Consider the following 22,049-nt stretch of genomic DNA (forward strand, 5'->3'; position numbering starts at 1 on the left):
AAAAAAAAAAAAAAAAAAAAAAAAAAAAAAAAAAAAAAAAAAAAAAAGAATTGCTATGTCACAAACATTTTATGTACAAGTAGTTTTAATGTTTTATTTATTTATATTTTTTAGCATTATTCCGCCATATATCTATAAGTCAACATATCCAATTTTAATATCAATTCACAAAAATACTAACAAAGCATGCCCAAAAGTTCTTAAATCATTACAAATAAAAATTCATTCTAAAGGGAGAGCAGAAGAATTGTGTTCCACGCTTCCACCAAAATATTTTCCTATATTTGCAAATTAATAAGGTTAGCTACTAGGAGCAACATCTGGCAATTTAATAGGATGGCCATCAGCAAGCATCATAGATTTGCTTGCACCCAGCACCACTACTACAGTAATGCAAGAGCAGAACCATACTAGCAAAACTGCATATACCAAATAAGGATATGGCAGTGTAAAGCTTAAAACAATGTTGTATCAGGGATATATTAAAAACATTGTGTTACTAGATTCTTATAATACCATAGCATTTCCATTTCCATTTTGTGGAGGTATCGCATAATGCATAGCTGGTGCAATAGTCGCAGAATGAGGCATCAAATTTGACGGTGATGAAGACTGAATTTCATGCTCTGAGTGCTTTTGTTGCTGTTCAGTCTCACTATTATCTAAAATTCCACCAAAATAACAATAGTTAGAAACATGTCATAAATTGCACCTGAAAAAAGAATGTAAGATAGGAACAACAGCATAACTTAACAGTCTAATTCACATTAAGCAGTAGATTAACCCCAATATTTTTTACAAATGTCAAAATACTCAACCCAACAAAACCAGAGCAATGGCAGTATAGTTGCCTGAATGGTTTCTTGTTTGTAGAATCTTAGTCAATGTTAAGGATCTTAGCAGAAAACATAGATTGATTGAAAGTTTAAAAAGGTTAAATATTTAAGTTAAATAAGAATAAGTGATAATTGCACTGGATATCTGCTAGCATAATGAATTGTGGATAATAAGTCACCTTATTCTTATTGATACACCTTGGGTAGAAAAGGCAACTATAACTTTAAAACACAGTGTTTCAATATTCAATAGCATACTTTCTGCATTTCTATTTGTTTCATATATCACAGTAAAGGGTATGGGAAAAACCTGAAAGCTCATGAACTGAAGAGGAAGTCATAATGCTGCTTGTCTCAAGACCCTTGAATTGATAACAGACCTGGCAACACACAGTTAAACGTGGGGCAACAATACATCTAAACAATATATATCACCCACCAGAAATTATTACATGCCTGCAACCATTTATAGACACAGAATTATCACACTGCTAAACATATATAGCTTTATAGAGATTGGCAGCAGAATTATGTTAAAACCAAATAACATTGAATATACTATACCAACAGAGCAATGATAAGTTAAACAGGCTCACTCAACTTTTAACATAATCAGCTAAAATAAAGTTTTAAAAAAACCCAATAAATCAGAAACTAAACTGTAGTCTGTATGCGGTGAAAAGCTGAAGTTCAGTAAAGAAATTGTGTCCGGAATTGCCAGAGAGAACAGAAACCTGAGTTATACTGAATTTTCACTCATTTTTCATTTAGAAATTCAATCTTACTCAACAACACAAATAAAAAAAAAAAAAAAAAACAGAGCAAAGCTTTGAAATTAGGGTTTTTAAAAAAAACCTACCTTTTTAAAAGAATTTTCTTGCCGTTTTGCACTGGAATCAGATAGCACCTACCATTCCAATTCTCATCGCATCTGAATAATGTGAATAGAATAGAATGAGAAAAACAAAAGGAATTAGGGATTTTAGGATTGGAATGGGAAATTGAAAATTTGTGTGGGGAATCAAAATTCTATCCCTACTGGATTGCTTACTGGAAACTTCTTATAACCCTCTAGAGAATCATGAATAGAGGGCACAATTTAAAATCAATAACCAAAAAAAAAAAAGGAAAAAGAAAAAAGAAAAGTCTGTGGATTGGAGTTGAAGAGGGCAAAGTGGTCCATAGTTTTGGACAGACTCACAGACAGTCTCAATCTGAACCAGAAGTTTTTTTGTTGGGCCCCTTTTGTCAGTGAAAAATGTTCTTTATTTAATGGTTTCAAATGTTTCACCAAAGCATTCATCATTGTGGCCCGTGGGTTCTATTTGGGCCACGTGACGTTTAGCGAAACCTTCAAGTAAATCAATAAAAATTTATCTCAGTTGAAAATAGTGACCAAATGAGTACGCAATTGTTATTGTGAGCATAAAACATAATATAAACACAAATTTTCAGTCCAACTATCAGCTTAGGCTTTTAGTTGGATGAAGCATATGATTCAATTTGGTATTAGAGTCATGTTTGGAGTCCATCAAAGTCAATCGGTCCGCACACGTGAGGAGATGTGGGTGTGTGAGCATAAACATAAAAACATAAATGTGCAGTCTAGACTCTGATACACAAATTTTGTACATTCAATTAATGTATTTTGTATCTACAATTAATAATTTTTGTACATATAAATAAATAACTTGATAATTGCTGATACATAATATGATAGCTACATGTATATAAATTGTTAACTACATGTATAGAATGTGACAACTACATATATAAAATCTGAATGTTATTTTTTAACTAGGGTCTACAATGCAGTGTAGACTATGATCTATGGTATAATTTGCCATGAGTACATGAAATATTATTTGTAGGCTTTATTTTTTAGTGCGATTTGTTAATTATTACACATAAATGACATTTTCTGTACACATTCTTTTAGCAGTGATTTTAAATTTCTCTCCTTATTCAAAATAATAATAATAATAAATTGTACGGAAATTTAAATTCATATACATGTTTGGTAATTCAATAAAATTGTACGAAATTTTAAATCTAATACACGTTAGTCTTTTAGTTGGGGCGTACATTATGATTGAATTCGAATTTTTTATTTTTAGTTGGTCATGAGTTGTATGTGAAATGTTTTGGTTATTTTAATTCTTGATAAATTTTTACCTTTTAATTATAAAATTTACAATTATCAAACAAATGTAAGAGTATATTAAATCTTAAATTAAAATTATAATATAATTAATTAAATAAGGTTTATTGACACATATCTTAGTAGCCCACTAAAGCACAAGTTAAAGTTAAGGATGACCATGGTTCGATCCTAACCAAACTGGACACTATAAATACTAAATTGAAATTCAAAAAGTTTTAGTTCCGATTTATTAAAATTAAGAACCAAAAAGGCATGTTCAAGTTCGAAATCGGTTGGTTCTAATTTTGAACTAGAAATTATTATTAAAAAAAAAAACGTAAGGTCTTTAAGGAGAGGAGGGGGTGGGGGGAGAAGAAATTTTGAACTAGCGATTTAAATTGAAATTGTCTATTTTGATTTATTATATTTCACATAACCATGAACCAGTGATTTGAAATTGAAGTCGAACCACAATCAGATATATTTAGAAGATTTGGTTCAATGAAAGTAGTTATATCCATGACAATAACTTTCATTAATATTAAATTAGTAATAGTGAAATTAAAATAGTAGCATTTAAAATAACGAAAAGGTGATTACGATTGATTTTTTCGTCAAGAATAATGAAGCATTGCTAATCCCCCTTCAAAGTTAGATACTTATGGGGATATAGGACATGGGCTAAGACTAGTGAACTTATTAGTGGACTTCTGGTCGGGAGTAAGGTTAGAGGGTCAAGGAAAGGTGGCGGGGACAACCCAGTGGGGGAGGAGGTGTTGTCGATGACTGGCGGCCCCGATGCGCCCCATTCTAACGCCTCGGGTGTATGACACGCTAGCGAGAGGGGGGGGGGTGCAACATGGTGTGGGTCAGCGGACATGGGACACGTGGAGGGTGGTGACGAAGGTGGATTAGGAGCTGTACACGTGGACGGTGCAATGGCAGGGGATTCTACTATAAATAGGGGCGTCTTGTCTCTTATTGATACACCACGATCTGAGCACTACAAGCACCCTGGCTTAGCGGTATTTGCTTTACGGCAAATTATTATGTGGAACATGGTCCACATAGCTGTGTGGACCATTAATATAATGTACATTTTTATCATACTAAAAGTACATTATTTTTGTAGTGAATGTACATTATTTTATAGTACTATCAAATAACATACTTTCAGTACTTAAATAATGTATTCTAAAATAATGTACTTTATGTACAAAAATAAGGAAAATAATATATGTACTCCAAGGGAGTAAAACTCTCGCCACATGTATTGATTTTATTAGTGGAAAATGAAAAGAAATTAATAAAAACTACTGTGGCCCACATGTTTTTGAATGAATCAAATAGTGACATGTAAGCAGTGAGTATAAAATGGAGTAAAATATGGAAGTACATGTAGTATTACTCATAATAATAATATATTTTTAGTATATTAAAAATGTACGTTTTATTTATGATCTACATAGCTGTGTGAACAATGGTCCATGCAATAATGATTGTTGGTTTACACTCTCAACCCAATCACATGGATTAGACTATTGTCAATATTATTAGTATTCCTAGCCCATTCGCAGGGTCGTAGTCTCTGTAGTTGGACCAGTATCTCGGGCTATACATACTCGATTATGGTGAACTCGGTCCTGACAAAAATCATTAGATACATTGTTATATTATTATTATTTTTAAAATAAGTTATTGAATTAGAAAAAAAAAAACTAAACTAATAAAATACAAATGAGTGTTTTTTTTTGGGTGAATAATTGAGTGTTTCTTTCATTCACAATAATGGATGGTTGACTTGCATGCATTGCTTTTAAATGATAAATATATTACACTTTTTTTAAATATTTTTTTCTTCCCAAACTACAATTTTATATTTAGTTTGACATATCAAGCCATTTGTTAACGTAAAAAAAGTGGTGTCTTTATGGACAAAATAAATTAATTACATATTTTTGCTTACATGTTTTTTTTTTTTTTTTTATGTAGTAACCTAAAAACAATATTGTATTCAGTAACTTAATTATACAAATTTTGATTTACAAAAAAAAAGTTACAACAGTGATTCACAAGAATGCTCTGAAAGAAGTTCGTAGAGGCACTTTGAGTGTAGTCTGTTTTGTGATCTAAGTGTGTAAATGAGGTAAATCAACTTAAATTGTTCATTGATGATTAGATGAATTATTAAAATCAATAAATTATTTGATCAGCACTTTGCAATTTTTATTAGTCTAAGTATGGTATGAGTTTAAAGTTTTTTCCTATAATTAGGGCATGCTCATGACACTTCATTGTCTAAGAAATAAAATCAATAAATTATTTATTCAACATTTTTTAGTAAATAAATAAATAAAAGCAATTGATGAGCGAGTCAATGTACCCGTGGGTTCAACGGCAGTGCACATGATATGTGAATGATGATCATAATTATTTAACGAGTTAATGAGTATTTCTTAACACGCAGGTTTTTAAGCATAATTACATTGTACTTCATTCAACATTAATTAATTAATTAATTACCCAACATAACTAACGTTCTCCTCTCTCCACCGTCTGATATCTCAGTCTTTCCGCCGAGGACGAGGAGGAACCCAATCTCTCTCAACATTCCAACTGATAAGGTGACACGATTCTCCACACTCTCTTCCGATCTTCAATTCTCTCATTTCTCGTTCTGATTTTGGGATTGAATCACTAGCCTTTGCGGTTCTGTGCCTCATCTTCTCTCGATACTACTACTCAAAATTCCAATTTAGTTTTGTTTTTTTCCCATTTTTTTGCTCTATTCCCCGTTGAATTTTGTTAGTTTTCGAATTTTTGATTTGGACAATTATTTGCTTGAAATTTCAGTTTTCTGAAACGGTTTGGTGGTGATTTGGGCTTTTTTTTCTAACTACATTTTGTGAAAGTTTGGAGCTTAATTGTTGCACTGCAATTCTTTTGCTTCTATTAGCGTGGCTAAATGCTGACATGCTTTTTATGTGGGTTTGTTTTGGAATAGATTTGATGTTTTTGGTCTTGAATTATGCATCTTACTAACTTATGCTTTGTGGGTGAGAAGCAGCTTTATTGGATGGCAGAAGCATATTGGCAGAGCCATGAGCAAAAATCCATCCGGGCTTAGTATGTGCATGATCAATTGTAATGATCAATTGTATGAGCTTCCAGTATGAGCTTTTACTGTTTTTTGAAATTATGTGCATGATCAATTGTAATGTTGTCCTAAAATGAATTCTAACTGGTTGTGATTTTTACAACCAAGCTCCCCAAATTGAGTGGCTGGGGCACAATGTAACCAGTTTACTGTCATTTTAGAAAGTTCTCCTTTTAAAAGAAGTAGGCAAGTAGCAATATCATGGATACTAAATGGTTGAGAAATAATGGGAACAAAATATAAAGAACTTGGCACTGGAACCATCCATCTGTTGTCGAAAGGTGCCACAGAAATTATTAAATTATGCCAGTGAAAGCTTGCATATAAATTATCTAGTCTCTGGGATTCATTTTGACAGCCACTTCTAGTGTGCAAATGTTCTTGTAATATTCAATGCTTTGGAGTTATAGCTTATACACTTCACGTACTGAAATTCATCCAATTATGCTTTTCTAATTCTTTTATGTAACAGAAGAAAGACAGAATCATTGTTAGGGGGAACATACAAGAACGATTTAAAGTTGGCTTAAGTGAAATTATGTCCAGATATTGCAGAAGCTTGCTACAAATTCAGAAAATTCTACTTATTGTAGGAAATAATCTTTGCTCTCCCATTGCCGTGCTCATTTAAAGTGTGCTTGTGGAAGTTGGAAACAGAGCAAGTCGTACGGTCAATTTCACAGAATGAGTAATCAAGTTTTTGTGTGAATTCCTCCGTTTCTCCAACCATTTTACAATTTTTACAATTTTACTAACTTATTTCTAATAAGAATAAGTTTTCTGTTTGTCCATGGTATTCAAACAGGTAAAAGAAGATTAAACGACCTTTTGCGCCAAAGTGATAATCGTGTATGTGCTGATTGTGGTACTCCTGACCCTAAATGGGCGTAAGTTCCTGTACCTGGATGCCTCCTGACTTTGTTAATTTGTACACACACACACATGTATGCATGTATGTATATGTATAAATGTGAATATTATTTTTTATTGTTATATATTTTTAATGCATATAAATGTCCCCGTTTCCTGCAAATAGAAAGAAAGCTTATTGCTACTTCACTGTAAGTGAAAGGCAACCTAGCTTCTACTTTAATGGGTTTGCTCATAGGCTCAACGTTTTGTGCAGCACATACTTTTGTGTAATACTTAGGACTGGCCAATATTTATAATTGGATAGAGTATAAGGGCGTCAATGTATCCTAGCTCTGATCTCTATGAAATTTCTCATAAGTATTGATGGAGAATTTAACATAAGAGAACAGAGGCTGGAATATTAAACAACTGATTCTAGTGTCTATCATATTTTGCCAATAATATACTTGTATATCAGTATGTGGAGATAGTCATGATAGTAATGATTGCCCTACCTTCATAAATATCCTATATGGTTACAAACATCTGCAATGACTAGAGGAGCATAGCTAGATTCTCCACTTTTCTTCTGTTAGACATTATACATGGTAGGATTATATTTAGCATGATATTAGGGATTAATGTGCATATTCTTAGGGATTGAATTCCGATCCTTACCTTAGTTAGTATATATCTTCTTGTATAAATATGTGTATTCTTGAGTCTGAAATATATGAAAAACATACAGAGTTCTCCATTTAACATCTTCAAATATGAGTTCTATCATCTCTTTATCCAGGATGTCAAATGACACCATTATTTTTATGTCTAAATGCATGCATGACTATGAAGAGCATTGAAGTGTAGCTCAAGGGAATTTGGAGTTTCTTTATTAATCATCTACACTGGATTGCAATGGAGGCATTTTGACACACACTTACTGGTGTTTTTGTGTGTGTTCTGTGTTTGCTTTGATGCTTATATTATTTTCTTCACTTCTAGATCGGCCAATATTGGAGTATTTATATGCTTAAAGTGCTGTGGTGTGCACAGAAGTCTTGGCACTCATATCTCAAAGGTAAGTTTCATTGTGCTGCTCCATTTTCCTCATTTCCTTCCTTCTAGAATTGAGAATATAATAAAAAGTGGATGACATGCCATGCAACTGACTAGCATAGAAACATGTGGTATGCCTTATGTATACATGCTTTTCTTGATGGTGAAGTTTGATGTGATTATGCACCTTAGTTTGATAAGTGTGTTTCTTCATTTTGACATATTTATTCCATGTTAATAAGGAAAGATGCCTTTGCAGTGTAGACCAGTTTATGCGAGACATTTACTTTTTCTACAGAGTGTTTTTTTTTTTTACCTGCTGGCTGAATATTAGCTGCAAGCTATCCTAGATGGGATATTCTGATGCATTTTTAGAGGTTATGTTAAATAGTATTAATCGGTTTTTCTTTTCATATATAGATCAGAGTGTCCAGTTCTGTTATTATAACTGGGGAGGAAGATGGAGAGGAAGTAGAAGTAGAATAGAATGAGTTTTTTATAAGTGTGATGGGTTTAGCCACCCCTGGATACAAGTTTTAGTATATATACTACATAAATGATATTAAAAATAAGAGTACATGTAGAGTGGTAAATGGAAACTGTTGTAAATACTATTTGTCTATTTGAATAATTTTCAGTAAAATCTGAGTACAATTTCTGAATGCCAAGTAGCAGAGTAATGGCCAATTGTTAGAAAAATTGAATCCTATTACAAAGTGTTGAACTAATATTTATATAAGAATGTCCCTTGGGAATAATAAAGGTCAGCAGACAAATTAATTGAACTGACAGAACCAAGGTGACTTCTTGCTTCATGTGCGACGATGACGGCTCCAGGTGTGAACACATTAGTTGCCATTAATGCTGTCTGAATGTGCTCCCAAGTTAATAGGCTTCCAGGTCTAGGCTGTGCCAATAACTTTGATAAATGTGCCTGGCCAAATTGGGCTAGGCACCATTATTCCATCAAATCGTAAATATGACCTGACACTCATATTTGGTGCTTTCAATTTCTTCATGTCAGGATTTTTTTACATACTAATAGTGCAATCTGGAAAATTTGTGAATTCATTCTTCGACCTTTCTTTTTATGAACTCATAAACATTAAATTTGGCTATAGCTTTAGGTTGTACTTTATTTATCCTTGACCTTACAGAAACACATAATTCAGTCCCTTTCTTCCACCTTCTGATCCCCTTTTCACTTCATTTTCTGGGAAACTGGGACCAAACATAGTTCCTTTTTGACCTAATAGATGTTAAAAGTTGAAGCCTTCTTTTTTCGGGTGCTTCCATGGATGTGCTGGGCATGCTTAACGTAAACAACTTAACATTACAAGATTGGTTGTTCAGCTTAGGATTTGATTTTTTGAGAACTAAAGATTCTCCTTGGGGGTACCTCAACCCAAAGTTACAAACAAGAGAACATCAAAAGCTGGTACAAGAAAGCCCCAAAACTAACTCATATTAAGTCAATCCAAAACATCAAATAAAGAAAGGTTATTTGGTTGTAGGAACCCTGTGAAACCAGAAAATAAGGTATGCTCAAAGCCTCAAATAAGTCATTACATTTATAACCTTTGAAGTAGCACCTGTCTTTCTTCCCAAAGTATCCAATTTAAGATGATAGGAGCTATGCTTCATGTTCTTTTTTTTTTTCCCCTTCTTCCCGATCTGCTTAGGATTATTGGTTATATATTAAGTCACCTCCTAACTGAAGCTGACTAATCTAGATCCCCCAAGATTCTACTTACAGAGTACACTTTTACATTTCAAGCAAGGTGTGTCATTAATAAGGCTCTGTTTCCTTCCCTTGTGAATACGCATCACAAAAATATGCAATTCTAAGTTTATATATATATATATATATATATATATATATATTCCTTCTCCATCTTAGAACTGCAATGCTGCAGGTTTTGTCTGTGACTCTAGATGAGTGGAATGATGATGACATTGATTCAATGGTTGAGGTTGGAGGAAATGCATCTGCAAATTCAATTTATGAAGCTTATATCCCTGATGGGATTTCAAAGCCTAGACCAAATGCAAGTCACGAACAGCGTTCTTCATTTATCAGGTGTCGTTGTTGATGCATCTTTACTTTTGCTGCACTTGTAATGCATGTCTTCATTGGGTTTTAGCCCTTCCTAATATTGGACTCTTGAGTGGTCTGTCAACTGGAAACTAAATCTAAACCTTGTATGCAATAATTTTGATTTCTTTATATTTTCCATCCCTCTTGTAACTTGACAGTAGGTCTAGGATTCAAGAAGACATGACCATTTTTACCTCTAATAACCTAGCAGTGGGGTAGGCTTCCAGCAGACAAGTTCATGTTACAGTCTATATACATAATTTATTTTGATCAACTAAATATCATGCTGCCCTTTGTATTAAATTCATGCACCTGTTATTTCAACCTTTGAATAATGATTAAACGAATCAACAAATACACAAGTTTTTATCTAAACTCCACAGCATGTGATGTAGGCAGTCCTCTGTTTATTGATTTTTAGGTCTAAATATGAGCTTCAAGAATTTCTGAAGCCTAGCTTGCGGATTTCATCAAACCAAAAGAAGCAATCCCTTTCAGCCTCAGATGGTTTTGGGAGTTCAAGTCAGAAATCTGTAAGTTCTTGTTTGTTTGTATAGACATGCACCAAATTTTGTATTGGCAGAATGAAAATTGTTTTTTCTTTTTGATAAGTTAGAAAGACTCTAAACTATTTGTGATTTCTCATGCAAGTTTACAGTGGTTTACCAGGGTTTGTAGTTAGCTAGTATTACATTGAAGAGGACTTGAGTGGTTTTTTCAAATGATAGAAGAATCATTAATTTCTCTCTGCTTAGGTCATGACTTCTATGCAGCTAATATTGAACTTTCTCACAGGAAGGCATGGTGGAGTTCATTGGAATCTTGAAGATTACAGTTTTGAAAGGGACAAATTTAGCTGTTCGAGACATGCTCTCAAGTGATCCTTATGTTATTTTGACTATTGGGCAACAGGTTAGTTATTCTCTACTATGGGGACACAGAATTTCAATGAGGAATTATTGACTTAATTAGTTATGGAGAATTTGTCTCATGTCCAAATGAAGAAAAGGTAGACTTAATCTTTGTGACTCTATTTCTTCTTTTGCTCTCTGTTTTCCTTCTTTTACTTATAATGCCTCAGCTCCTACTAGCTATATGAACTTGCTAGACTGCCTAACCAATTATAACCACCTAGGTTTGTTTTACTAGTTGTGTTGTCGTTCATGTTATGTGTTCAATGAGTATTTTCTTTTATATATTCTGTATTCCTACTTGTGCATACACTAATTTTGAGGAAGATTGTAGAACCAAGTGTTGAATCACGCTGGCTTTTTCATACCTCAGTTCTTTCTTTCTCTCTCATGCTTGGCTCTTTGGTTCCTAGAAAGCACAAACAACTGTGGTGAGGAGCAATTTGAATCCCGTTTGGAACGAAGACCTCATGCTTTCTATTCCTCAAGATTATGGACCATTAAAGCTGGTAATAGCTTTCCTTCCATCTTTTTACAATCATGATTTATTTTCAAATTAATACAACTTTTGGTTATTTGACTATAATAATATTTTGACTTTTAGTAATTAACTATCAATTCAACAACTTTTGGTCCCTTGGTTTTGCCAAATTGACTAAATTCAGTCCAAAATACCCTCATTCTCACCAAACTTCACCCTTCATATTAGGACATTTCAAACATTTTAGACTGAATTTGGTTAGTTTGAAAAAGTTGTAAGATCAAAAGTGGTTGAATTGATAGTCGATGACTAAAAGGGGAAATGTTATTATAGTCAAAGTGGAATTAATTCTTCTTCTTCTTCTTCTTTTTTTTTTACAATTTCATACTGGACTTTCATATTTTGTGACAATTATATCAATTTATACTATTCTTCCCCAAAAAAATTTGACATGATCCGACCATGTTGAGTTAGCTATTAGTTGACAAGCAAATTATTTTTTAAAAATTACATCAAATCAGCTAAAGGTCTAATAACAAATGGAATAATTCAAACCTCTACACAATGTAATAATTATGTCCAAATTATTTTGCATTTGATAAATAAATTCTAAACTACTTTTTAAAATCTTTTATTTTAATAATGAATATCAATTTTCTTTAAATTTTTCAACATAATGCATCAAAGTGTTTGTGTGATACATTTAAAATTTTTAATCTAAACTCCGAAGTAATATTCATTGTTATACTAATTTAGGTTTAAACATTGTAGTCGTCAACTCTAACATAGTAGGGTCAAGTCAAGTAGAGTTTTTAAGGTCAGATAGACAGATAGTATAATTGGATAGGTTGAAGTGTCCCATGTTGCAGCTTTCCATAAACTTTAAAGTTGAGACTGAGACTATTAGTATAATTGGATAGGTTGAAGTGTCCCATGTTGCAGCTTTCCATAAACTTTAAAGCTGAGATTGCATGTATACTTTTCTTCTCACCCCATCTATTTAGGTGAGTGGTTGGTTGGTCATATGGTCTCATTATACTTATTGCATTAAAGTTCCATGGACTCGTGTATCACTTTAACAAACCTTCTAACTTATATTGTTTCAGGAAGTTTATGACTATGACACGTTTTCTGCTGATGATATAATGGGTGAGGCCGAGATCGATATTCAGTCTCTGATAACTTCTGCAATGGCATATGGAGATCCCGGAATGTTCAGTGATATGCAAATAGGAAAGTGGCTGAAATCAGATGACAATGCACTGATCGAGGACAGTCCTGTAAACATCATCGATGGGAGGGTGAAACAAGAAATAAGGCTCAAGCTGCAAAATGTAGAATCGGGCGAGCTTGATCTAGAATTAGAGTGGATGCCTCTTGATCATTAGGTGTATATAGATTGTTTTGTTTTTTGACTTCCCATTTTCATTTGTCATTTTTAATAAATGTTTTGCATGGATTTTGATTCTGAATTACTGCACCATGTTGTTGTACACTTATTTTTTTTCATTGAGACTGCTCATGTTGTTGTACACTTATTTTTTTCATTGAGACTGCTCATGTTGTTGTACACTTATTTTTTTCATTGAGACAGAAATAACTGTAGCTTAATTTTACGAAACAATGCAGTAGAGGCTTTTCATCTCCGGTCTCTGAACGATGCACCATATATACTATTCAGCGAAGGAAAAGATGCCACATCACTAAATGAGCCTCATAGGGGTATTTATACTCATTCCATCCCATGGATGGTAGAGATTTACTAAATCCTACCACTAGGAATTATTCTCTAGAACCCTACTCCCTGAACCTCTACACAGACCTAAAGTTCTACAAGGTTATAGAATATTCTATACATCTCTACTACTAGTGTTATATACATGCTTTTAGAAAATTCTATAAACTATGGGAAACTATGTGAAAGTCGAAAAGTCTAGAATGATGTAATAATTCTATAAATTATGGGAAGCTATGTGAAAGTCGAAAAGTCTAGAATGATGTAATAATGTATAGCAAAGGTGCACGGACATTACACAATGCTCTATAGTTGTTGTTTTTGTTTAAATAAATATATTAAATCAAAATCAGGTTCACGAAAAAATTATAGGGAAATGAACAATAATTGCATTTATTCACAATTCAAATAGAGTACCATGATTTACAAGAACAACCACAATGAACAAGGATCTACCCGGAATTTTATGAGAAATTTAGAGCATTGGACCTTTCCCAAATGCAAAGAAAAGAAAAGCCCTGGCAGCTTCCTAATACTCACAAATCCAAAATTATTGTGGCAATTCAAGGTCTGGTCTGCTGTCAAGTGCTTGAGCCGTTGAATCATCTGGAAACGCATCAGGATAAGTGGCCAAGATCTTGGCCTTCATGCTCCTAAATATTCCAGGAGAGAAGCAAGTGAAAATGATTTTCATAATGACATTCCCCAACAAATTTAATACTCTGTATATTACAGCATCAAGTTATGGTCTTCAACATGCAACTACAACTATATAGTCTATGATACAAGATGCATAGTAATTAAAAGGTTTTAAAATACCATTGCATATCAAAGCTCCTAATCGTTTGAGCATACCATTGCTATTGAGCATCAATATTATAGAACATCACATTTTCAAGAAAAAGTTTGGAGTAAAGTGAAATCCAAAGATTTAGATCTTCTATCTGGTTATAGTTCAAACCATATAAAGATCCTCTTGGAGGCAATAAGCAAATTCAATCATCAGTTAGAAGAAACTGTGATTATTACTCCGTAGTCTATAATGGATAATAAACTATAGCTACAGCTAAACAAACACGTAAATTTCTTACTAGTACAGTCTGCGAGCAAGAAACATGAGCACAAATGAAAGAAAATAACGTCTCATTAAACTGAAAAATTCTTAAAATAAGTGAAAATGATGAGATGCTAAAATCCAATTCGCAACTTGCAACTACCTGCCGTATGCATCTAAAAATGGGTTACTCTATGTGAGCTATACCTTGCTCCTATATGGTGTACCCGGCCCATTTTAACCATCCACTATTACACTGTATTAGATGCAAAAGAACATACCTCAACTTCTGAAATATGTAATCAAGGTCCGACTTCATAGTTTTCAAGAGGCGTGTATTTCTCGAGAAATCAGCAGAGACCTCAGCAAAACAATGCTCTGAATAATCATTAAAGTGGGAAAGAACTGCATTGCTGTCCTGCAACCGTCCCAATCTGCACTTCCAAAGTCATAGTTTTAAAAATCAAAAGTATCATGGAAAAATAAACAAGAACAGGAAACAGATCATTTACTAGACATTGGCCAGATTTACAGTTAAAATGCTATTAAAACATTGAGAAACAGTAGCATGGAAAAAAAATCCAAACACATTTTGCCAAGTTTGTACACAAAAAGACTCATTTTCCACCTCATAATACACTGTAGCTAGTCAGCATAACATTTTTTACTAGTAAGCTTTGAGCAGGTCATGGTAAGAGCCTGAGAAAGGTCATTTTGAATTTGAGTTTTTTTCACTTTTGGTCCTATGACTTTAGTGCTTCCGTCAATTTAGGTACACAACTTTTATTCATGACATAAGTAGTGCTTGACTTTGATTTTTTTGCCACTTTTAGTCCTTGACTTTGATTTGTTTTCCACTTTTAGTCCTTTTGACCATCCGATCGACAACTTTTAATTGGAATCAACAAACTATTGTGCCGTTAAGGGTAAAAGTGTCTTTTGATACGCCCTAAATATATTTATAAATAAAATCGAGCAAAAATATGAAAAAGAAACATTATTTGCTTGTTTTGCATCGCTTTTCGAGCAACAATTTTTAATCGGAATCAACAAACTGTTGTGCCATTAAGGGTAAAATTGTCTATTAATAAATCCCTAAATACATTAAAAGTTATTTACCCTTAATGGCATAAGGGTTTGTTGATTTCGATTAAAAGTTGTCCCCTGACTAAAAGCGGAAAGAAAAATCAAAGTCAAGCACTGCTTATGTCAAGAATGAAAATCGTGTACATAAATCGACGGAGGCACTAAAGTCATAGGACCAAAAGAAAAAACTCTTTTGAATTTTGTTTATTGAGTTGTTTCCATCATTCCTATATATAGCATTAATGCAGTGTATACCGATCAGTGGAACCTTAATTCATCAAAACTTGACATTACGCTCATAGTGAACAAAAAAAAAAAGTATCATCCTCTAGACAAATCCCAGGAAGAAGAATTAACGAAAAATAACTAAATAATAAACTTCAAACGCATAAAAGATATGGGGGTTTGAAGAAAAGTACTCCTACATAAGAAGCTGCAACTGCTTGAGAGAATCCAAATCATGGGAATCAATTAGGGTTTTGACCTCTGTGGATATCTCTTCCGACGCCGTTTTGATTGATTCTTTCTCCCATTCCTCCATCACATTCCTCTTCTCAATCTCAGTTGTGAGAGGGAGAGAGGGAGCCATACACTCATAAACAAACAATGTTGGGCTTTTTACTAGTAATCGGCTTAATTAAATAAAACGGGCCTTTAATTAAACGGTCGTCCTGACAAGTGACAACCCATTCTAGGCCCAAAATAAAACCCAACAAAAAGAATTCGGCAAATTATTGTGTGGACAATAACAAAAAGTATATTTGTAAGGAAAAATGATCAAATAGACTCTCAAATTTTACCCAAAAGTACAATTAAGTTCTCAAACATTCAAAAAGTTCAATTAAACACACGAACTTGTCATTTTGGTGCATTTAAACCATATGACCGGTTGTTCCAGGTGAACAACCGGTCATAATTTTTCTGACGAACATTCCGGCGGCCAACGGCCGGAATTTTCATCCCCGACCAATGGCCGTCTTCTCCGTTGGAGAAGATGACCGCACTGTTTGTCTTCTCCATTGGAGAAGACGAACCAGTGTGTTCGGAGAAGTTTGTCTTCTCCAATGGAGAATTGGAGAAGTTGAACAGTGCGGTCACGGAGAAGACAACTATTGGTCGGGGATGAACATTTCGGTTGCCGGCCGCCAGAATGTTCGTCGGAAAAATTATGATTAGGTGTTCACCTGGAACAACCGGTCATATGGTTTTAAATGCACCAAAATGACAAGTCTGTGTGTTTAATTGAACTTTTTAAATGTTCGATGGCTTAATTGCACTTTTGGGTAAAGTTTGAGGGCCTATTTGACCATTTTCTCTATTTTTTTTAATATACTGAAAGTAGATTATTCGTGTACTAAATGCAAATAGTATACTTTTTTTTAATGCAAATAATGTACTAAATTATTTGTGTATTCTCTATTTGACCATTTTCTCTATTTTTAATATACTGAAAGTAACTTATTCGTGTACTAAATCCAATAATTCAGAAAGTTCGTTCAAGACGCTCTCAGAAACCACGAATTTGATTCTCAGAGGATGCTAAAACCCTCTGTTGAATCTAACACAAACCCAGAAAACCAGCAACCGGTAGAGCTTGTGGACGATGTAGAAGGAGAAAAGGAAGAAAGAGGTGGCGAGTATGGAGAGAAAGACCGTGAGGAAGAGAGACAAGCGGAAGTGCTTCGCTGGATGGGAACTTAAGTCGCCGAAATCCGCCGCCGCCACGGATCTTGAGGCAACAGTGAAGTCGATTTTCAATTCGCAAAGCAGAAAGGTATACACGGTAGCGGGCAAAGGCCATTTGGGTTCCTTTTTGGATCACAAAAGTGAGTACACTTGATGGAGATAATCTAGATGGAGTCATTCAGCAGCTTGCTTCGCCGGAAAACCATTTCTCCGCCTGATCATCAGAAACGGGCGGTGGCAACGGCGGCGAAGATTGGGCGTTTTTTCTTTGTTAATGGAGATCGGAGTTAAGAGATTTGTTCCGTTTGTTCCTTGTTAACTTGTAAATCGGTTCAGATGGGAATTTACGTGCGGCGGCGGATCTTGAGTACGAAATGAAGAGAGGGGAGGGCTGAAGAGCACAAATGACCAAATTACCCATGCTTAATCGGAGTACATGCCGGAAAACGGCCGGATGGTGTTATGTGACAAAAAATAATTAATTTTAGGGACCAAATTAATGAATACGGAGTTAAGGAACTACATTGACAGTTTGAAAATAATTGAGTGACCAAATAGGTGATTTACTCTATCTTTATTGTAAAAGTACATAAATTTAATGGACTGAATAGGAAATTGTTTACCACATCACATATTATTAACTTACACGCATTAGAAAGAGAAAACTACAAACTTTGCACGAACATATTCAAGTATCCGTTCTGAATAGTCACTACAACATAGGAAAACAACAACAGAAGCTATAAATGCTACACTATATGATGCTATAAAACTCCACAAAAATGTCTCTTTGAATGGATCATCATTCTCTATAATTGGCTGTGAAGATGGTTTAATGCTAGAGCTGTTGTTGCGGCTTTCTCCCAACAGTTGTCCACAAAGTAAAGGATTACCTTCATAACTGCTGTTGTCGAACGTTAAGAACTGTTTCTTGTCTGGTATTCTCCCTGATAAATTGTTGAATGCCACAGAAAATTTTGATAGAAAGTTCAATTCTATCAAGTCTTGAGGTATTTGGCCATTCAATCTATTGTGAGACAGGTCCAAACATTCTATCTGCTTTAAGTTGGAGAATGTAGTTGGGATAGAGCCTGTGAACTGATTGTGTGATAAGTTCAAAGAGTGGATATCACTCAGTAACCCAATCTCTTGAGGAATTGGACCTGTAAAATTGTTGAAGGAAAGATCAAGTCCAGACATGTACTTCAATATGTTTCCTTTGTATGATTCAGACCTACTTTTTGTTACAAATTCCACTTCTTCTTCCTCATCTGAAGCAATATAATTGTTCTCCAAAAATAGGTCTATTTGAAGTTGGCTTTCATATGAGTGTGTTTTCAAATCCAAATAAGTGCCCCATCCGTACACATTAGGCTCAAGCGTGGCTTTAAAGGTTCCTTTTCTCCCAAACAGTACTTTATGCAGGCAAGAAGGCAAAATCGAAGAAAGATGATTTGAGGAAAGATCTAGCAAGCTAACATTCCTAAGGTCACAGAGTTGGGAAGGGATTGAACCTTCGAATTGATTCCCTCCAAGGAGAAGAAACCTTAAATTTGAGAGTGAACTTATCCAATTAGGAAGTCTGCCAGATAAGTTATTGTCTCTCATGTCTAGTGTCACAAGTGAGGAAGCTTCAGACAAAAGTTTTGGCAAATATCCAGTAAATCCATTGCCATGCAAATGCAAGTATCGAAGTGATGAGACATTCAAACAAACAGGTATGGTCTTAATAAGTTTATTCTTTGACAAGTCTAAAATGCTCAGTTTCTTCACCTTGCAAAAACTCATTGGTATAGGACCTTGTAGATAATTATTAGGCAAAATTATTGACCTCAGTTGTGAAAGGTATCCAATCCAGTAAGGAATTTCACCTGTGATTGAGTTGTTACTCAAATCTAACAATTTCAAAGACATGCTATTTAGTAGGCCACGAGATAACTCACCAGAAAAGCGATTGTTTTCCAAACGCAAATACTCAAGGCTACTCAGGTTTGAATTTGTAGGAAGAACTTGACCTTGCAAATTGTTGCTTTCTAACTTCAAAAATTGCAAACTGATACATCCCTGGACAAATTCTTCTGGCAGTTCTCCTGACAATTTATTGTTTGACAAGTCTAAGAATTGTAGTTGTTTCAATTCCCCTATAGAGGGAGGAATACCACCTTGTATTGCATTCATAGACATGTTCAAAAAGTTCAGACTTGGACATGAAACACCTATAGAGTATGGAATTACCCCTTGAATTTGATTCATAGAAACATCTAACCACCGAAGATATTCATTCTTTGTTTGATGGTTGTTGTATGTAAAAGGTCCGGCTAGGGAATTGCGTGCAAGGCTGAGAAATTCCATATTTGTGTTATTGATGAGCAACCAGGTTGGAAATATTTCTCTCACCCCTGTATTTCTAAGGTCAAGAATTCTCAACTCACGTTGCTTTAACAGGAAACTAGGTAGATTCCCCCTAGGTTCATTGAGTTTACAATTTGGTAAAAGAAATATTTTGATATGAGATTGAGGCATCCAAGGTGGGTTTTCTGTGTTTACAACCATGGTATTCTTAAGGTTTTCAAGTTGAAAGATCTCAAGTTTGGAATTGTTTCCCAATGAGCTGAACGAGAAAGAACCTTCAAAGTAGTTGTAGGAAAGGGAGAGATAGTCAAGTAAATTCAAAGTAGAAAATATGGCAGAAGGAAGTGTTCCAGTCAAGTAATTTGATTGAAGATTAAGGACACGAAGGGATGTCAAATTGCCAAGACATAAAGGTATTCTTCCTTCAAAACTATTGGATCCCAAATCCAACTCTTGAAGGTTCCTCAACTTGCAGATGCCTGCAGAGTTACAAGTTAGAGCTAATAAGAAAGTACTGAAAATAATAAAATTTTAACCCCTTCAACACACACACACAAAATTCTTATTTTATTTACATATATTGTTTAGAACTTGGGAAACGAAAATACTATTCAAGTTGGGATTAGGGATGGCAATGGGGCGGGCCCGTCCCCGTCCCCAGCAAGGAATGGAAAATAACCCCATCCCCGGCCCCGCGGGGAATTAGGAGGGGGACGGAGATGTCCCCGTAGGGAATTAAGCGGGGACGGGAATTCCTGTCCCTGGTCAATTCTTAGTCAACATTTAAAATTGATGTAATTTAAATTTTAAAAATTAAAATTTTCATTTTAAAAAATTATATATATATGTTCAAATGTGGTCGCGCCTTCCCGTGCGATCGGTACTGTTCGCACCACTCAATGTTAGAAAACGAACCACTCAATGTTAGAAAATGTACCATTCAATGTTAGAAAACACACCACAATAAAAATACACAAAAACACCATAAAACACACCACACATCCAAAATAATGCACCATAACTCTCCTGCCCCTAATGATGCATTTGCTAACACTGTGTGGTGTATATTTGCATACCTAGTGGTGTGTTTTTTTGGTGATGCGTACCTAATGCTGCATATTTGTATGATGCATTTTCTAACATTGAGTGGTGTATATTTGTATACCTATGGTGAGGCCGCACTGACCGCACGTTAAGGGGCGACCACACCTGATTATGACCATATATATATATTATTATATATATATATATATATATATATATATATATATATATATATATATATATATATATATATATGTGGTCGTGCCTTCCTGTGCGGTCGGTGCAGTTTACACCACACAATGTTAAGAAATACACCATACAAATATGCAATATTAGGTACACATCACCAAAAAACACATCACTGTGTATGAAAAAATACATCACACAATATTCAGAAATGCACAATTAGAAACAGGGGAGTTATGAGGTGTTTTTATGCATTTTCATTGTGGTGCATTTTTTAACATTGAGTGACACATTTCTTAGCATTGAGTGGTGTAAACTGCACCTATATATATATATATATATATATATAAGTTTTTGAGGCGGGGAGGGATATCCCCTTCCGCGACGAGAAACTTTACAAATTCCTTGTCCCCGTCCCTGTCCCTGACGGGGACGGGGATCCCAAATGGGACGGGGCACATTGTCATCCCTAGTTGGGATGGATTCAATGAGAAAGGAAATCCACAAGTTATATACATACGATTAATGATATGAATTACCTCCATCTGTCAATGAGCCATTTAGATAATTATTGTAGCCGAATGACAAAAACTTCAAAGAGGTTAAGGACCCAAGGGATTGTGGAATTTTTCCGCTCAGTCCATTAAAAGCAAAATTGAGCAGCTCCAGATGTTTCAAAGTTGTTAACTCTACGTACAGAAATAGGTGGATTAATTTTGTGTTATGCAATAAATTACAATGCAATAGCTAGACAGACCATCCATGCATGAAAATGAATTATAATAATAATATTTGACGCACCTTCAAAGTGAGACCAAGTATTGATCCTCCCGTTTAGTTCCATATGAAGGATCCTAAGTGAGCGCAGTAAACCTAAACTTGGAATTTCATCAAACCAATTGAAACTTAAATCCAAAACCTGCAACTTGCTTAAATTCAGTACTCCATGGAATCCTCGCATTCTGTTTAAATCTAAGCTCAGATTCTGTAGTTCTCTGAATGAAAGAAAGAGCGAAGCATTTAGGAAAAAATCATCAGAACTCGATTGCCTAATATCGGCAAGGGAGAGTTGGATGACATGATGATTGGATTGGTCACAGTTGACTCTTTCCCACTTGCAGCAATTCATTTCTTCATTATCCCAAGAAGAAAGGGCAGTGGTTCCGTTAAAGGCTTCTTTTAGTATCAAAAGTGCTCTTCTTTCTTCTACCTCACACCCAACACTTCCATCACCACCCTGCACCTCAACTACCACACACCTTATTAACAATAATATCCACAAACAAAACACACAACGATTCTCCATACTAATTATATTATTACAAGACCCAATATTTTAATTATATATATATATATATATATATATAGTACC

At 34.5% G+C, this 22,049-nt stretch overlaps 4 protein-coding genes across 12 annotated transcripts in view; 1 reads left to right on the forward strand and 3 right to left on the reverse strand.

Annotated features, from left to right (window-relative positions):
- Positions 1-1,903, reverse strand: part of LOC116031938 (nuclear transcription factor Y subunit A-7) — a 4,756-nt gene extending 2,853 nt beyond the window's left edge. The window contains exons 1-3 of one of the 2 annotated variants that reach the window (XM_031274302.1): positions 1,696-1,903; positions 1,147-1,216; positions 517-662 (exon numbers count right to left, since the gene is read on the reverse strand). In XM_031274302.1, coding sequence (XP_031130162.1) covers positions 517-662; positions 1,147-1,177 — 177 coding nt within the window. In that variant the 5' untranslated portion in view covers positions 1,178-1,216; positions 1,696-1,903. Of the gene's footprint in view, positions 1-516; positions 663-1,146; positions 1,293-1,695 lie in introns of both variants that reach the window. The other variant, XM_031274303.1, reaches the window with a different exon arrangement.
- A 3,612-nt stretch (positions 1,904-5,515) lies between these two features.
- On the forward strand, positions 5,516-13,106 carry LOC116031937 (ADP-ribosylation factor GTPase-activating protein AGD12-like). 8 transcript variants are annotated; one of them, XM_031274296.1, is made up of 10 exons: positions 5,516-5,603; positions 6,047-6,149; positions 6,609-6,824; positions 6,942-7,023; positions 7,991-8,066; positions 9,961-10,124; positions 10,564-10,675; positions 10,938-11,054; positions 11,467-11,562; positions 12,641-13,106. In XM_031274296.1, the coding sequence occupies exons 3-10, from the start codon at positions 6,821-6,823 to the stop codon at positions 12,920-12,922; spliced, it is 933 nt and encodes a 310-aa protein (XP_031130156.1). In that variant the 5' UTR covers positions 5,516-5,603; positions 6,047-6,149; positions 6,609-6,820; the 3' UTR covers positions 12,923-13,106. The 8 variants fall into 8 exon arrangements, with proteins under 8 accessions (XP_031130156.1, XP_031130153.1, XP_031130157.1 ...); XM_031274293.1 differs by having other exon boundaries at positions 6,047-6,136; XM_031274297.1 differs by having other exon boundaries at positions 6,047-6,136; positions 6,612-6,824.
- A 529-nt stretch (positions 13,107-13,635) lies between these two features.
- On the reverse strand, positions 13,636-15,982 carry LOC116032679 (kxDL motif-containing protein 1). The gene is made up of 3 exons (XM_031275367.1): positions 15,835-15,982; positions 14,605-14,757; positions 13,636-13,922 (listed from the first exon to the last, which is right to left on the reverse strand). Exons 1-3 carry the CDS (start codon positions 15,948-15,950, stop codon positions 13,820-13,822), a joined length of 372 nt encoding a protein of 123 aa, XP_031131227.1. The 5' UTR covers positions 15,951-15,982; the 3' UTR covers positions 13,636-13,819.
- Positions 15,983-17,642: 1,660 nt separating this feature from the next.
- Positions 17,643-21,983, reverse strand: LOC116033341 (receptor like protein 21-like). Its single transcript, XM_031276092.1, has 3 exons — positions 21,479-21,983; positions 21,217-21,366; positions 17,643-19,926 (listed from the first exon to the last, which is right to left on the reverse strand). Exons 1-3 carry the CDS (start codon positions 21,981-21,983, stop codon positions 17,747-17,749), a joined length of 2,835 nt encoding a protein of 944 aa, XP_031131952.1. The 3' UTR covers positions 17,643-17,746.
- Positions 21,984-22,049: the final 66 nt, after the last annotated feature.

The sequence above is a fragment of the Ipomoea triloba genome, chromosome 10 (genome assembly GCF_003576645.1).
Source record: "Ipomoea triloba cultivar NCNSP0323 chromosome 10, ASM357664v1".
NCBI lineage: Eukaryota > Viridiplantae > Streptophyta > Magnoliopsida > Solanales > Convolvulaceae > Ipomoea > Ipomoea triloba.

Coding starts and splice junctions, on each gene's coding strand:
- LOC116033341 (XM_031276092.1), bottom strand. CDS start 21,983: ATGGAGAATCGTTGTGTGTTTTGTTTGTGGATATTATTGTTAATAAGG. Junction 21,367..21,478: donor TACTTGGTCTCACTTTGAAG/GTGCGTCAAATA, acceptor TTCTGTACGTAG/AGTTAACAACTTTGAAACAT. Junction 19,927..21,216: donor TGGCTCATTGACAGATGGAG/GTAATTCATATC, acceptor GTAACTCTGCAG/GCATCTGCAAGTTGAGGAAC.
- LOC116031937 (XM_031274296.1), top strand. Junction 10,676..10,937: donor GGAGTTCAAGTCAGAAATCT/GTAAGTTCTTGT, acceptor ACTTTCTCACAG/GAAGGCATGGTGGAGTTCAT. Junction 11,055..11,466: donor TTTTGACTATTGGGCAACAG/GTTAGTTATTCT, acceptor TTTGGTTCCTAG/AAAGCACAAACAACTGTGGT.
- LOC116032679 (XM_031275367.1), bottom strand. CDS start 15,950: ATGGAGGAATGGGAGAAAGAATCAATCAAAACGGCGTCGGAAGAGATA. Junction 14,758..15,834: donor AAGCAGTTGCAGCTTCTTAT/GTAGGAGTACTT, acceptor TTGGAAGTGCAG/ATTGGGACGGTTGCAGGACA. Junction 13,923..14,604: donor TACATATTTCAGAAGTTGAG/GTATGTTCTTTT, acceptor TGGAATATTTAG/GAGCATGAAGGCCAAGATCT.